The 15,986-nt window shown below is 37.3% G+C and overlaps 1 protein-coding gene across 1 annotated transcript in view; it reads left to right on the top strand.

The window, feature by feature from the left end:
- Window positions 1–15,986, top strand: part of RALGPS1 (Ral GEF with PH domain and SH3 binding motif 1) — a 72,642-nt gene that overhangs the window by 32,408 nt on the left and 24,248 nt on the right. The window contains exons 10-11 of the mRNA XM_031057264.1: window positions 9,772–9,909; window positions 11,576–11,669. Coding sequence (XP_030913124.1) covers window positions 9,772–9,909; window positions 11,576–11,669 — 232 coding nt within the window. The remainder of the gene's footprint in view (window positions 1–9,771; window positions 9,910–11,575; window positions 11,670–15,986) is intronic.

The following is a 15,986-nucleotide window of genomic DNA, read 5'->3' as shown; positions in this document are numbered from 1 at the left end:
GCCGCGGCCCGACCGCGGTGACATCGCCTCGGCGACCCGCAGTCCGCGTGCGCCGTGCTGGGACCAGACGGGACGTACTGGGGATTGTTTTCCTCTTCTGCAGTTCTTTTTTCCTCTTCTGCGTTTTTCTTGCTCAAGACCGTTCTGGGCTGCGTCCCGCGTCCGAAGCGGTACGTTCCCGCGGGGCGCTCGGCACTCCCGGCCGTCCCTTCAGGCAGCCCGGAGCTGCCTCATTTGAACGCCTCCTCCCCCGGGCAGTGGGGCTGCCGGGAGGAGCTTCGTGCCTCGGCCACCCCGGCTGAGCCCTCCCCGCCCGGGCTGCGGGACCGGCCTCGGGGGAAGCCGAGTTTCAGCCGCGAAACAAGGCTAATGCCGGCGTTAAGGGGAAATTGGGGAGACCGCGAGGAACGCGGGTCCGCTTTGTTAGATCAAGGGCAGTGAGGTTGGGTCATTGCACGGGACTCGGCCCCAAAATGTCGGGGGCAGGGGGGCACTTCCTGCCTTCGGATCTCGTCACAGCGTGCTCAGGGATGCGGGGATGGATGTTCATCCCAGGCGCTCGGCGGGCGCCAGCGGAGCCAGCAGACTAGCTCTGTGTAGTGCTGAGTGGCTCCTTTCTTAGTACTTCCTAGGTCATCTTTGTCAGGCAACAGCTCGAAAGCAGAAATAATGGACAATAAAATTGTCCAAATTCAGGCAGGCTCTTAAAGCATTCTAATGCAGATTGCGAATTCATTATTTGGCTGAACCTCCGTGCATTTTGAATGATTCTTCATACTTGTCCTGGTAATCTAAAGCCTGTTTCTCCATTTGAGTGATGGGAATTCCTGCAATTTTCCTAAAACCTCTAAAAATTTGCTATTATGAAACTCTGCGTGTAGAACGTTTTTGGTTATTAGCTTTTAGCTCTGGGTTTAAAAAAGATTTGTCGAATGAATGAATTTAAAATCTGCCTTTATAACTTGCTGGGAATCCTGCAAAGAAATTAGCAAATTAAAAGTGAAACTTTGCAACATAAAAATGGCTTTTTTTATTACAGTTTAGGAAACCAAATGGTTGTTTCAGTCACTGTATATCATTGACATCATAAGAAAGCTGTATTGTACTAATGGGCTTGTTTGCAATTTGTCAGTCAGTTTTGAAGATATTTGGGTTTTGTAGAATTAGAGGAAACCAATATGAGGGCACTTGAATTAACCAGAGGACAAATAAAGAGGTTTAAAGATACTGTATTAAAACCAGTTCTGTTCAATTTAAAACATGAACAAGTAGTTGTTTTTATAATGACAGATTATTTCCATCATAAAAGTGAAGGTCAGAAAAAACCTCACGTCTAACTATATTACACTATCAATTCAATATGCCTTAGGCTTTCTAAGTTTTTTGTACCTTCCCTGTATGGCCTGTGATTCCTTCAACTTACTATTGTTATGTTAATTATTTTCTATTTTAACTCAGAAGCTTATTCCTTTCTATTCTAAATAGAGAGGACCACTGACTGGAGTGGCCATTTCAGTGCTAGTTAGGAGCATAGTCTGGACACTTGGGATTAAAGCAGTCCAAACCTTTTCCAATTTTATACTGAAAAAGTTGGCTTAATAGAATCAGAAAGTGATAATTCTGTAAATTTTTGACCGATTTAGCAATGTTCCCATTAAACTTTCTTTCAACGTGAGTATGATTCACACTCCTTCCTTCCCAAGGTGCTTTTTCAGCCTAGGAGAGCGCTGCTCGAGGGAGGGAAGTGGCAGCAGGAAGAGCAAAGGGAGTGGGTTGCCATGAGTGGTTGTTTCCTGTCGTCGTTTCCTGATCAGTTTCTCCAGTGCCTAAGTGCTTGTAGAGCTAGATAGGTGATTCTCTAGCTAGATTACTACTTGGGTGGAGTATTTAGTTTTCATTTTAAAATGAACAGTTTTAGATTCTTTGCTTTATAGGAAAATACAGGTTTCTAACTTGAAGTTATGCCCCACAGCACCAAGGTTCTTGAAAAAAACTATTTCCTGAGGATGAGAATTGTTGATTTGGGCCCATATTTATAAAGTATGCACAACCACTTTTAAGCTCTTCAACATATAGTTTATGTCCATTGATTTTAGGACACTTAAATAAATGCAGTTAAATGCCTAAAATTTTTACTCAGTGGAGGAGCCTAGAGACTTCTCATGTGGTGTATTTTTTAGTCATTAAGCACTCTCTTACAGATAATTATGTTACAAATAAAATACTCGAAAAATCAAAATTAGCCAAACTCTGTTTCTGTGAGTGTCTTCTTTGCCGAACAAGAAGCATATTTTTATAGAGATCAGCCTTTGGACTAAGTACTGAGTGCTTTTTTGTCTCTTAAAAGCTGTCTAAATAATCTGTAAGCTTTTGTGTATGGGCTGTTCCAAATAGCATATGACAAAGCTTATTTCTTCAACCTGTTGCAGTTTTGTCTACAGGAAAAAAGAGAAGTTGTGCCGACTTGAGAGATGACAGGGAGCTTTTATTTGGATGTGCCAGGTGTTTGTAGCATAACTGAATTGTTTGGATAACAATAGGTGTTTGCTCCTTGGGAAGGACTGAAGAGAAAAAACAGGATTTGCCTTTGTGTGGGCATTCTGCTTGGACCAAATGGGCATCCCTTTTCCTTGGATTTGTAATGCTGTGAAGTGCAGTTCACTGGGTTTTTTTTAAGAGGCTTTAGGCTGAATGATGTGATTTGCAAAAGATGTTATAGTTGATTTCTCCTTCATCCTGAGAATCTCAGCAATCAGCTCGTATTAAAGTCTATGATTAGAGAATAAAACACCCTTCTAGCAGAAAGGTACTAACATCCAGTTATTTCTGGCTGTGAAGTCTGACAGTGGTCTTCAGCAGGGTAATGCAGTTGGCAAGGAGTGGTTTGAAAGACTTGGCTTTGAGAATGAGTGAAAATACTATAAAACATCTGGTCATAGAAATTAACTTTGAGTCAGTGATCAGAAATTCAAGGTAAGCAGAAAGAGATAAGAATGCGCCGAAGGTAAACTTTGAGAAATTAAACAGATTGTTTTCCAGACAGGGTGCAGTTAAATTGCCAGATTCATTTGCCACAAGATCTTTCAAGCTCAAAAGTTAAAAAAGGAAAAGTGGTTTTGTAGGAATAGTAGGAAAAAGAAAAAATGGATAGATCCAGAGAAAAAACATTGTAAAGAAAAATTACCACCCAGACTTAAACCCGAAAGTGTTTATGTAAGATCTGTCTCAGGAAGTCTCTAACCACCACTTGCTGCTGACAGGAAGCAACATCTGGAAAACAGCTATTGTACCTTTGCCTTTTCCTATAGTTTTTTTTGAAGTATTTTCTGCTTTCTGACATTGGATAGCATACGTTTAAAAATGTTAAAATGCATCACTCTTAAAGCATTTAATCTTCTGTAATGTATTTTTCCTGATTCATGGGAAATGTATTAGGAAATAGCTGGGCTTTGGGGGGAAATGAAAAAAAAAATTGACAGTATTCTGGAGAAAATCTGATTTGTTTAGGGGAAAAGCTTTGGTAGAAAGGTCCAGACAGCTTCAGAATTTTTGAGCCTGTTTCAGTGGATAACAAAATGATCTGCACCAGTCAGAGATGATTCACAGTACAGCTTCTTGAATGTAATTCCAGTTGAGTTCTTGGTAACATTTTCTTTCACAAACTGGTATTTTAGCTTGAAAGTTCCTTGGGTTTTGCTGCACTTATTGATCTGTTTTTCTATATTAGGCTTCATTGCTGTGGTGGGATGATTAATTCCTGGGATTGAATAGGGTGAGATTACTCAGGAAAGACCATGGAATCAACATTAAATTTTAATTTTGTTAGTTGATGTTGCTGAGACAGAATGAACCAAAATAGCTCTAGCTCTACATTTTTATAAGGTAAATTTTGCTTATATCACATGATAAAAGAGATTGCTTGAAGTACTCACTTTATTCACAGTTAAAATTAGGGTCCATTGTCTGCTTGTATGTGCAGAGCCTTGCTGCTGCAGCAAATTAGTCCATATAACTGCTGTACTCCAAACTCCCCTTCAATAATAGGTATGCAGGTATAGGCCAGCACATTTTTCAAGCTTGTCATAGAACAGTAGAGTTGTGGCTTGAAGAGATCCCTGGAGATTATCTGATCTACCTTCTGTGGAAAGCAGGGCCATAAATTAGGTTACCCAGTGTCCAGTCAAGCCATATCTTGAGTATTTCCAGCAAGGGAAATTGCTGTCCTCCTCTGGGAAACAATATTTAAGTGTATTCGCAGAGAAGAAATTTGCTTATATGCAGATAGAATGCTCCCCCATCACTTCTTGACCTGTTGCTATCACTCTGGAGAGAGTATTTCCATCTTCCCTGTGACTGCTCTGTGTGTACTGGAAGAGCAGTTAGGTTCCCTTCCTGCCTCTTCACTTCTCTAAGCTGAACAAACCCTTTAGCCTTTTTTCATATGGCAAGCTTTCCAATCCTGTAATCACCTTGACGGCTGTCCATGGGACCATGTCATAAATGTGTGAAGTCTCTCTTCAGACATTTTATGATGAATACATTTCTGTATATTACAAATTACATGGTGTTGCCTTAGCAAAGGTTTGTCTTCAGATTTTTTTAGAGTATTCCAAATCCTACCAAGGTTAACCAGTATATACATTTGGTTTTGTAGAAAAATTTTCCAGCCCTTAATCCTTGGAAAATATCCAGTCTTCTTGAAACCAGCAATACCACAAAACAGTTGGCTTTTTTGCCTATGAGCTAATCTCCTAACAACGGTGTCTTTGGTTTTACAAACTGCTGACTGTAGTAGTTTGGACTTTCTACCACATAGCTAATTGATAAGTTACTGTCCCTCTGTCCTCTGCTTTGTTTAGTGTGATACAACCACACTACTGTATGTAGGAAAATGCTTTAATAAATATACTTGACTACAAATTGGAAATACATCCTTGTGTCTTCTGGTCCTCCTGTCAAACCAGTGTCATTATTCAATTTGTGAGGAGCAAAAATGGAAAATAATTACTTTCCACAGATTCTCTTCTGTTATGTGTGCCAGTTATTGCATGTCTTGCAGACTCTGTTTCCTGTACTGAAGGAATGCTTTATGCCCAGACATCTGTGTTACACAGCAGCATATGTGCATTCGGGGGCTGTGAATATCTTTAGAAGTGTACATGATTGTAACTAGGGAATTAAATTGTTCATTAAAACATTTAAGGGTTTTTTTTACCTCCTTTTACACCATGTGTTTGTTCACAGTAATAGTACAATTTACCAAATAACTGTGATAGTTTATTATAGTACAGGATCAAAATGTTACCTAAGAATAATAAATCAAAGTCCCCAGGCTTGTGTGAAATACTTCTCTATCAGCTAATTGTTTTTTGTTGCAAAGTAGGGAATGTCTGACTGACAAAAATATCATACATCAGCTGTTTCCTAGCTTACTTGCATTTGTAGAATTGCACAGACCCTTAACAGACTACTGTGCATGACAGTATATATCAAATATGCAGTAGTGGGGTGGTTTAACCACCTAATTTTTTGTTTGTTAGCCCTACTATTTTTCAGTGTAGTTTTATAGTCATTATAAAAAAAGTTTAAAAAAATAAAAAGTAAAAAAGACACAGTTGATAATGATGCAAGTTTTCAGTCTTTATCTGTGCAGATGTTTTTTATGATTGGTTTTGCAACAGTGTATATCTGTGAAACAATTTTAGGTGCTGCAAGTTTTGGATTACACCTCGTGCCTGCAAATTGTCATAAACCCCCCAAATTCTGAATTGTTAAGAATAAATGATGCTGCTCAGGTAAAAGAAATCTGTGGCAGAACAGAAAACTTGAACCCAGGCTTTCTAACTTGGAGGAAAATGCCAAAAAACCCCAGATTTCTTTTTGTTTCTGTTACTACTATTTAAAGTAATACCTGCCCAGCTTTTCTCATTAGTATAAATTTGTACATGTTATTTACTTGACTGAAAGTGTTTTGTCTTTCATAGCATGTTATGTCCGTCTTTCTTAATGAGGAACAAATAGTGTACTGTAGTTGTTCATGAACATTTTAAAGCTTACATGCTCCAGTTCAGGTTCTTCAGAACTGAGTGAAGCTGAATAACCACTCATTTTTTGAGGGCTTGGGAGTATTTTTCTGAAGACCTCTTTGTTAGTACCCATCAACTCCAAAGTACACTTATTTATTATCTGCCTCAGTGCTACTTTTTCAGAAGCTTTGAGTATTGAATAAAAAAAATAATAGCAGAAGCTTAACTGTAAATCAAGACACAAGTATACAGACTTAGGTTTGCATCCTGCTGAGCACTGCAGTTCTCCATAAATATTTTTTTCAATAAAATCTAGCCTTGGAAATTGTTGTCTGGTGGGTGGAGGACTCAAAATGTGGCATTGACTGCTACATTTAAGTTCACTTTTTTGCCATATTAATGTTTTCCTGTCTTTAAGCTGTTACTAATATTACTTCTTTGTTTGAACTCTCCAGTAGAAGTTTAAAAGCTTGGTATCACAGGTTTGGTTTTCTTTTACCAGCTTAAAAATAATTCGTCCCCTTTACACAAAGTGATTTTCATTAATAAATGTAGTCCTGGATTATTTGGCTTTGCTTTTCCTTAGCATGTGTTGTTACTTCCATGGGACCATAAACTAATGAACACTGTTGTCTGCATACAATATCCAGCTGCAAAATTAGTTCTGGTGACAATGGAGAAAAGTGAGTATCACTGGAAAATGATACTTGCCTGTGGAAGAAGCTGCCCATGAGCTCACCCTCTGGAAAATATCCCGGTGGCCTCACATCCTAGCTTTTTTCAGTGCACAGTAGCACAAATGTGAGCCAAAGTTTGAAAAGCTAGTGCTGTGTGTTTGCTTTGGCATGGGGCAGCCCTGAGGCTTTCCTTTGAGAAACGGCTCTTGAAGTCTTTTGCTGAAGGGAATAATTTTGTCATTGCTCTGTTCAAAATGAACTGATTCTTATCTATGCCTACGATCACATCAAATATATAGAAGAGTTTAAAATATCACTGCCAAGATTAAAAATAAATCATAAAACTTAATTATCCTTCTTGCTTTAAAGGAAGAGAGGGAGAGGAGCAATATGGGAAAGGGGTGGCTTGGTGTGTAATTACAAAAAATGTGTTCTTTTATATTCTAGCATATTACATTCGGTTTAATTTTTTTGACATTTGTCAGTTTGGGTTTTTTCTTCCTGCACCCCACTACCTACCAAAAGCCCATTTCTTTACACTTTTACTTGGAATTTGCAGGGCCTAGGCTAACACCTTTCATTCTTTTTGGTGCTTGTATACCTTGTTGGTCCTCATCTGTATGTTGTCCTGGAAAATAGATTCTTCGTCCTGAAAAAATGCTTACAAGCACTGCTGCAGAGTGGAAATGTGTTTATACCTTTAATATCAATGAGAAAAGCTGCAGACTTGCTCAAAATATCTGGAAAGTGGCCTTGACCCAGGCTGCCATAAGGCATGTTGCAGTGGAGAGGCTATGAGCAAGTAGAAACTTTACAGTCATAACTCTAACTACATTTTGATGTGCCACTTGACAGGAGAGGACAGTGAAGAGCTGCTGTATGGAACCTCAGTCTAGGTATGACCTCTAGGCCATTGCAAAACCTTGGGGACTCAGGATTAGCTCAACACTAAACTGCTACAGAGCCACTCTAATATTAGGGAAATTGGAGTTCTTCCCTCGTTCTGAGGGGTAAGGTGCCTGGTCTGTGCTGGCCTTGTGTAGGTGTTAGGGTCTCTCGAGTGTGTGGGATGATGGCCAAAGCACTTCCCAGTGTGGTTAAAACCCTTGCTCAGATAAAGTTCAGAAAAGGTGGAAATAATGATTGGGTTTGGTTTTCCCCCTTTTAAAGCTAAGTAAGACTGAGACGTGGAAACAGAGCAGGACAAAAGTGATGTTTATATTTCTCTGGTATGATATGTGAAATTTAGTATGAGATATAATAAATTGGTATGATTAATAGCTTATTTTCACAAGAGTGAAAAAGGACAAACAAAGAGCAGGTATTGCTGCCCTTGACAAACTTGTACAAAATTGTCTTCTAATCACATAAAGTCATACTTTTATCCTTTTTGCCTCTCTGCTTTTGTATATATTTTTATAATCTAGGAAAGCAAACCCCAATTACTCCCTCTTCCTTTAAACTCATCCTTTGGCTTGGAGAATTACTGTAGCTGAGAAGCAGAATCACATTGGCATACTCAATCAGTAGGTCTAAAACTACCAACTACGAATATAAATTACAAAACCAGGGTTTTTTGTTTTGTTTTGTTTTAAGAAAAGGAAGCAAATAAAACAATAATTCAAAACATTCATAACTTTTGATGATACATCATTCTGTCTTCCTAGAGGTAGAAATGTGTAGAGAGAGAAATGAAGATAAGTTGAGAATGGTTTTTAGAAGATACTTTTTGGGAGAAAGCAATAAATACTGCAGGTTACTGTTAAGATAAAACTGTTAAGGTAGTCAGAGTCATATGAACATCTGGTTTATAAACTGTACTTGTATTTATGAGATATATAAAATATATAAATATGATTATATATAAAACATACAAAAATAATTATATAGCTATGTAAATAAATATATAAAAATGATATATATTTCTTCAAGAGAGGATTTTTAATACGGGATGAAAATTTTTGAAGGACTGATCTGTGTCATTGCAGAAAATTAAACTAGACTATAAAACTTGACCTGATTTCTAAGCATCTTTTTTCTTTGTTTTAACTCCAGCATGACTGGAAATTCCCATGGTTTGTATGTTGTTCAGTTGTTAATCCAGCTCTATTGCACTCATTTACAAGGTCTAAACGTCCCTTTTGGTTTTGGTGGGATTATTAAATTACCTTTGGTCTCTGGAGCACTCTCCTATTTATCATGTCAGTGGGTCTGATGGGCATATATGGTTCTCTTACAGTCCAAATTCACAGATTGCTGGCCACTTGAGAGACAGTTATGGCCTTATGCTTTCCAGACAAAGCATTAAATAGTTCATAACAAACTGAATTTGTTCTGGCTTGTTGTCGCCTCTTTGTCTGTCTCTTCAGTTTTCAATAACAGGTCATGTGATTTCTTCATTCGTTCTTCCCTAAGCAGTGTAAGGCTTTTTCAGAATGCATGAATGAATAAAGTAAAAACCTAAAGAAATTAGGTATTGCAACCTGGATAATGCTGGACCTAACACAGTGTGATCCAATGAGCAATGTACCGGTCAAGATGGTAGAGATCTGAGGAAACAGATATATGGCGAGCTCAGCTTGAGTGAGAAAAAGTCTTGCAAAGGATTTCCTAAGTATTCCTAAGTCTCAGGGCAGAAAAGTTAATGGAGCTCTTCCCCACTGGTGGCAGACAAAGGAGGTGTTGCAGTGGTCTCTGGTCTCTGGTCATGGGAGCCAGCAGCACTGTGTCCCCCCACTGTCAGCACTACTGCCTGGGGCAGCTCTCATTCTTTTTTTAGTGTCCTTTTTATGGTCCTGCAAATTGCTCATAGTAGGCAGTAGCCTAAGTGCAAAAAAGCTTTTCTTTTTAAGGAGTGTCAAGGAACACTTGTTTTTAAGGAGTCTTTTTAAGGAACTCAAGCAGTAATTATGGACATTTTCAAAATGCAAATCCCAAGATCTCCTTTGTTTAATGGGCCCAGAGCACAGGGGGGGTAAACAGTTTCTGGCTGCTATATTCATTAAAAATTATGCAACTGTTTCTGTTTGAAACACTAGATCTAGTGTTGATTGATTTGTTTGTTTCAGGAATTTATCTCTTGGATTTAATCTACATAGATTCTGCATATCCTGCTTCAGACAGCATAATGGAGAATGAACAAAGATCCAATCAAATGAACAATATTCTCCGAATAATAGCTGATCTGCAAGTATCCTGCAACTATGGTTGGTAAATGTTGTTATGCCTATCAAGCCTTAACTAAAATTTCTTTAGGGCGAAATTGTGGAAGCAGATTCGGAGGGAACACAAGAGGCTAATGTTGGTAGAGTTGAACACTAGTAAGTGATGTAGCTTCCACTTCTGTGTAGCTTCAGTCTTACCAGCAAATTGGGCAGATAAACATGTATTCGAAATTGTAAGACCTATAACAGAGGTTGTGTAGAGTTTACTGTTACATGTGGGGTACAAATGACATACTTTCTAGTGTAGCTGTTGCCTTTGGCTTATATACTGTTTCCACCAGAGGCAATCAGAGAGAATTATCTTAATATCTTCCCTTTACTTAACAGTAGATACGATGTCTAGAGTGTGAAATGTGTTCATTTGGTTATCATTTTGTTTTTAGCATCCTGGTGATATATTTAGAAAATGAAATACAAATATTTCAGTCTACACTTGAGTTGTTCAATGTGCTAAGCTTTTGCACGTATGTTGCTCCTGGATGAAGTCAGGAAAAGGAGGGATTGTTTCTTTTTGTTAACAGAATTTTACTCTAAAAATAATTTCTGCAGTTCTAGCCTGCTAGTGAAGCTGTATATCAAAAAATGTGCTGGTTTTGGTTTCTTAGTGAATACTCAGTGTACTCTTGGTGACTTAGCACGACTTTTCATTGATTAAACTTGTACCAAGCTGAAAAACCTTGAGGGCAGCTAAACAATAAAATTCAGAAAATTTAAAAGCTGAAGTTTTGGAGAGCTTAAAGAAAAAGGATTGTTAGATTGTGAAAAAACAAGGTGAGATGTTAACTCTGTATGCTTAAGTATCCAGCCCTTTTTTGTCAACTTTGGTATTTCAAAGTATTTAAAGGTAGGAACTAGGCATAATTACGTATGATTCTGAACAGCTAGATCATTCAGGTACCATTTTCTTATTGTGAGTTTCATATTGTCTCTGAAAACTTTGGATGACAAAGAAACCTCCTTATTTCATTGACCCTTTCCTTTTTACAATTTTGGTAGCTTGCTGCAGTGCTTTGCAATAACTTTGAGTCCTTTGTTAAAATTAAGATGAAAATTAAAATACGGCCTTGAAACAATATTCTGGGATAATGGATGCCTTTAAAACAGTTACCTTTACAAGACCGCAAAACTTTAGTTATGTACTACAAGGCATGTTCCTGTCCATGCACCATGTGTCAAGAGGTTTTTCTGTCATTCTGAACTTAGTGTCTTTCATTCTTGATATTCAGCATTGTAATTATTAATTAGTTATTTAATAACTTTTAAGTCTCCTCAGTTCTTGGACATATGAAAACCACTAATACCTATGGCTACAGGCTTTGATTTTCCCCAGAACAATGAACAAAAAATTCAAGCAGTTTTGCAGCAGATAATTTTTTTCCACGAGTGAGATAGCATCTAATGAAATCCACGAGCTTTCGTGATGGTGAAATGCATCTGTATTTTCTTTAACAACTGAGAGCATCACTTTTGCTCAGTCAAGTCTTTAACACCTTTTTAGGGTCAAAGTAGTATTTCTGCCCAATTTGCTTTTTAGGGTTCTGTTTCCATGAAGGTATCATAAGAACCAGAAAAAATCACCTGAAAAAATTATAATTCTGGATGACATAAATGTTAATGGTTTTTATTTGTTTGTTTGAACATCCCACAGATTATCTCACAACACTTCCCCATGTGCAAAAGTATTTGAAGTCTGTCCGTTACATTGAAGAACTTCAGAAGTTTGTAGAAGATGACAATTACAAGTAAGTACTGTTCTTTTCTTTAGGCATTGAGAAATGTAACAGAAAGATTACTTAGTCATTAGTTTTATTAAGAGCTGAGCAAAAAGCCCTTGGCTGAAGATGTTTCAAGGTGTTTCTGCTAAGTAAAATCCAGAATTACTGTCTTTCTTTATGACTATAAGCAAATTTACAAAGTGAAATGTACTAGTGAAAAGTAACAGTTTAGAGTAGATGAAAATCTAGTCTTTATTCTGTTACATGATGATTGTGTTCTGGGAATTTTGTTCAGTAACACTAAAGTTATCTCCAAGATGTCCAGCATTGACTCTATAGTATTATGAATAATACATTGAGAACATCTACCAATGTCAAGTTATTGTTTTTAATAAGTTAATACTTGTGATTTGGGGGTTTAAGTTTTGGGGGGTTAAGCATATTAAAACAATGTTTACAAAAGACCCGGAGAAGAGTTAACCCACACAGAGGTTTGAAGCAGATGCCAGAGAGCACATTGGTCAATATGCGAATGTGCTGTAGTTAAAAGTGATAATCCCTGGGCAGTAATTCTGAGAGAACTAGAAAGTTAAGTCATAGGCTAAGGAACCGAGGTTTTAAATAGCTCAACCAAGCTAGATGCAATGCTATACAATTAGCTGTTGACAAATAGAGTAATTACTTAGGTGAGCAGAATTTGAAGTATTCAAAGCAAACATATGTTCAGTCATACAATGCTAGTATAAAATATTTTAGCATATGTTTTGGAGAGCAGGGTGGTAATGAACTTCCTTAAAACCAGTCTTGTTACCAGTTTTGTTAAATATTTCAGTTAAGAATTTATGTGTACTTAGACCATATGCTAGTAAAACAGTGATGGAAGGGTTCATTGAAGTAGAACGTGGTTTGGATATCACAAAGAAAGAATCTGATGACTAAAATGATAGTGCCACAAACCCTGGAATGTTATATAATTATTCTAACGCTAGTTTATAGGTGTTGATCAGTAGATAGCTGTCACAAGTGAGATACAGCTATGAAAGGACTAATTCATCCCTACTGCCTATCAAATACAGTGTTTTTATGAAAAAATAGAGTTGTTTATACTGCTTCAGAAGAAGCTGATGAGAGCTTACATGGAGCATTGTATGCAGTTCTGGCCATCCATGCTTGCATGCTTGAGGGTTTAAGTAAATGATGGTGCAAAGGAATGTGTAAATTCCTCCTTTACTCAGTCTTGTGACATTGTATATGTTTCACTCACAGACACATTGTGCAAGAGATGCACACTGACCATGAGCAGTGCGCACAGCCTTTGAAAAGGTCAAGAGGTCCAAGACTTTTATTAAGGGTAGTCTGAGATTTAAACCTCAGTGTTGAAATTTAACAAATGGTCTTTATTTGCTAATTTTTCACACACTTTTGTGCTTCATTAAAGTTGTGAAGACAGAGAAAAATTAAACTAAGCAGTCATTGGTAAAGGTGAAGAACTGTAATTAGTAGAGGCTTTACAACCCCTGGATTGGATTAAAGAAACTGTTCATATTGTTAAATTTGATTTTTAGATGGAGTTTCCTGATGATGCATCAGTGTTAACACCATGTATACAGCATCTATCATGAACTGTACTATTTCAGAAAAAATGAATTAAACAAGTGTTTTCCATAAACATATGACACCATAATATAATATTTGTAAAAACTAGAAGCAATTCCATTTTAAATTTGAATATTAATGTAACTTTAGTAGCAACCTTACTAACAATACTTGAAAGCATTTGATATATCTTAAAGATAATTTAATCCTTAAGTTCTTAAAATTTAGTTATTTGTGAGATTAATTCAATCAAGTTTAGTGGTTTTCTTTCCAGGCTTCACTGTGGCAAGGAAAAACTGCAGTAAAGTCACAAAAGGTATTAAAAAGAGGGAAAGATTTGATTCTTACCACAGGAAAGTTGCTACAGCTTATATACATTGGAGAACTTTGATCTTTCTCTACCATGTTTGTTTCATCAGAATAAAACTAATTAATTAATATAACTAATTAATAAAATTAATTTAATTAATTCATCAAAACACATCACATCTACCTTTAAAGAAAACTCTCATTCCTCTTCCATTTTACACTAGGTAAGAAGTTTTTGGATTTTGTTTTGAGTATTTGATTTCACACTTTCCTCTCAGTCAGTTTCCCTTTAGTTTCATAGCATTTTCTGGTCCCATGCCAGAAGAAACTGTAAGCTTTAAAAATGCAGAGAGAGTACTAAGTTTTTAGGGTGGGTAAGAATCTCTTCTGTCTTTTTCTTTGCAGTGAATGCTCTTTTTGAGCCAGGGACAGCATTAGTGCTCTCTGAGAAGTGTGTGTCACCTTTGGCATGAAGAACAGAACTATCTCAGTACCAGGCTGTAAGGAAGAGACGCTTAGATAGTTGTCCGAAAACATATTGGCAGAATCCCAACATGCGTTTTGCCAAATGAGAACCTCAATTACACTGGCAAGGAAAATATGGCAGCCACTTTATATAAACAAAGCTTTTCTCTACAATTTTTTTGTGCCAGTCCAATTGCTTCCTTTAGGTTTGTGCTTGTCAGCAAGTAGGAATGCTCCAGAAAACCCCTGACAATGATGTCATATCCTAAAAATAACAGATCTTTCTTGGTCAGCCCATATACTGTTTTCTGCAGAAGCTGCTCAGTTTTAGCAGTATGTAGCATTGTGGCGCAATGCCACATCCTCTCCTAACCAGACATACCTTGCAGCCATTCCTATAAATTTTTTTGTTGACCTTTTGGCATCATTAGGTCAGGCCTTGTATTCTCACAGTTGTTTCTTGAGTGGAACAAGTTTGAAGACTGTTATTTGTGTTTCAGTATTATCTGTCATCTTATTACTCTATTGCCTAATATGCTCTGAAGAACCAAATTATTGGATGAATATCACAGAATAGTGACTTCTGAGATGAATTTCTGATGTTACACAGGGGCCAATACAAAACAGAGTGCCTTTATGCCTTATGAGTGGTTTATTAGGCATGCTGGAACCAAGGTAGTTTTTTATTTAAAGTAATGCTAGTGATTGACATTGAGCAATCAGCTGTGAGAGTGTCGTTAGGTGTGTGAGGATATGGATGATGTATGTTGGTGGTAAGCACATCAGGTCTCAAAGTATGCACTGATCTATTGAAAGTATCACACTAAGCCTCTCAGGGGCCACACCAGATTCTGGCTCCAGGATCCTCTTTGGAAAACACTGAGCATGTGTGTGCATGTGTGGAACTTGTGCTGCTCCATGGAAAATGGAGTGTCGGAGGAATTGCAAAGTTGAATTTAGGTGGTGGCAAACAAGCCAGGACTGATTGAAACTGTACTGACTGTCAGTATCTCTTCTTGGAAATAAAGAATGTTTTTGATTGCTTCCTCTATTTCCCAGGGGGAATAGAGGAGAAGGTGACTCAGGAATGACATCTCGTTGTCAGAATATATTCCCTTTTCTCAACAGTTTATTTCAAATATAACATGTCAGCATGAGTATTTTATATTTACCAAAATACATTTAGGCTTGCATTTATTTGTTCTTCTTTTAATACATCTGTATTTTCATAAGTTGAAAACAGATAAATTGCATTCTAGTTTTTCTGGAAACATTGCAGAATTCTGGTATCATGGAAGTCGACGTCCAAACTGTCAGAGACTTATAAAGGGCTAAGATTCAGAGTGCAGTTTAATATAACCAAACAGATAACCAACATTATCTAGCTTCCCATATTCTGGGGAGATGACCAGCGGAGAGTGATGTAATCGTATTTGATAGCACTGAAGACTCATTTGTTGCTCTGTTGGTGAATTCCTAAGTGCAGTACAAAACACATATGCTTTCTAAATGGTGTAATCATAGCATAGCTCTTCCTAAAACCTTGTTAAAACATAAAGGTGTTAGGTTTTTCTTCCTGCTGTTATGTTCCTCTTTTCTTCCTCACAAGAATAATTTTAGGCAGAAAGAGAGAGAAATAATATAGTGCAAGTAGTTGCATGGAAGTTGATCTCACTTTTGTCACGAAAGAAGGTGTAAGAATGCACTTGCCTTAAATCTTCATTAAGGACTTCATTAAGTTCTTTTGTCTTTTTTCCATACTGAAAGAAATTCCCATGTGATCAACATTTGAATCTTGCACTGACTTGTATTATTGTAACTTTCTAGGAGAGTTATGTTACTGCTTCCTGGTGACAGAAATCAAGTGGACAGAAAGAAAAGTAGTCTGGAAAGGAATAATTTATTACCTGCTTGAAATACATTACTTTGGGTAGTTAAAAGAATCTAGTACTGTCAGAAGAATAGAAATTCGAA

The sequence above is a fragment of the Geospiza fortis genome, unplaced genomic scaffold, assembly GCF_000277835.1.
Source record: "Geospiza fortis unplaced genomic scaffold, GeoFor_1.0 scaffold27, whole genome shotgun sequence".
Lineage (NCBI taxonomy): Eukaryota > Metazoa > Chordata > Aves > Passeriformes > Thraupidae > Geospiza > Geospiza fortis.
Note: the sequence above shows the minus strand (reverse complement) of the source record. Positions and strands in the feature narration are given on the sequence as shown.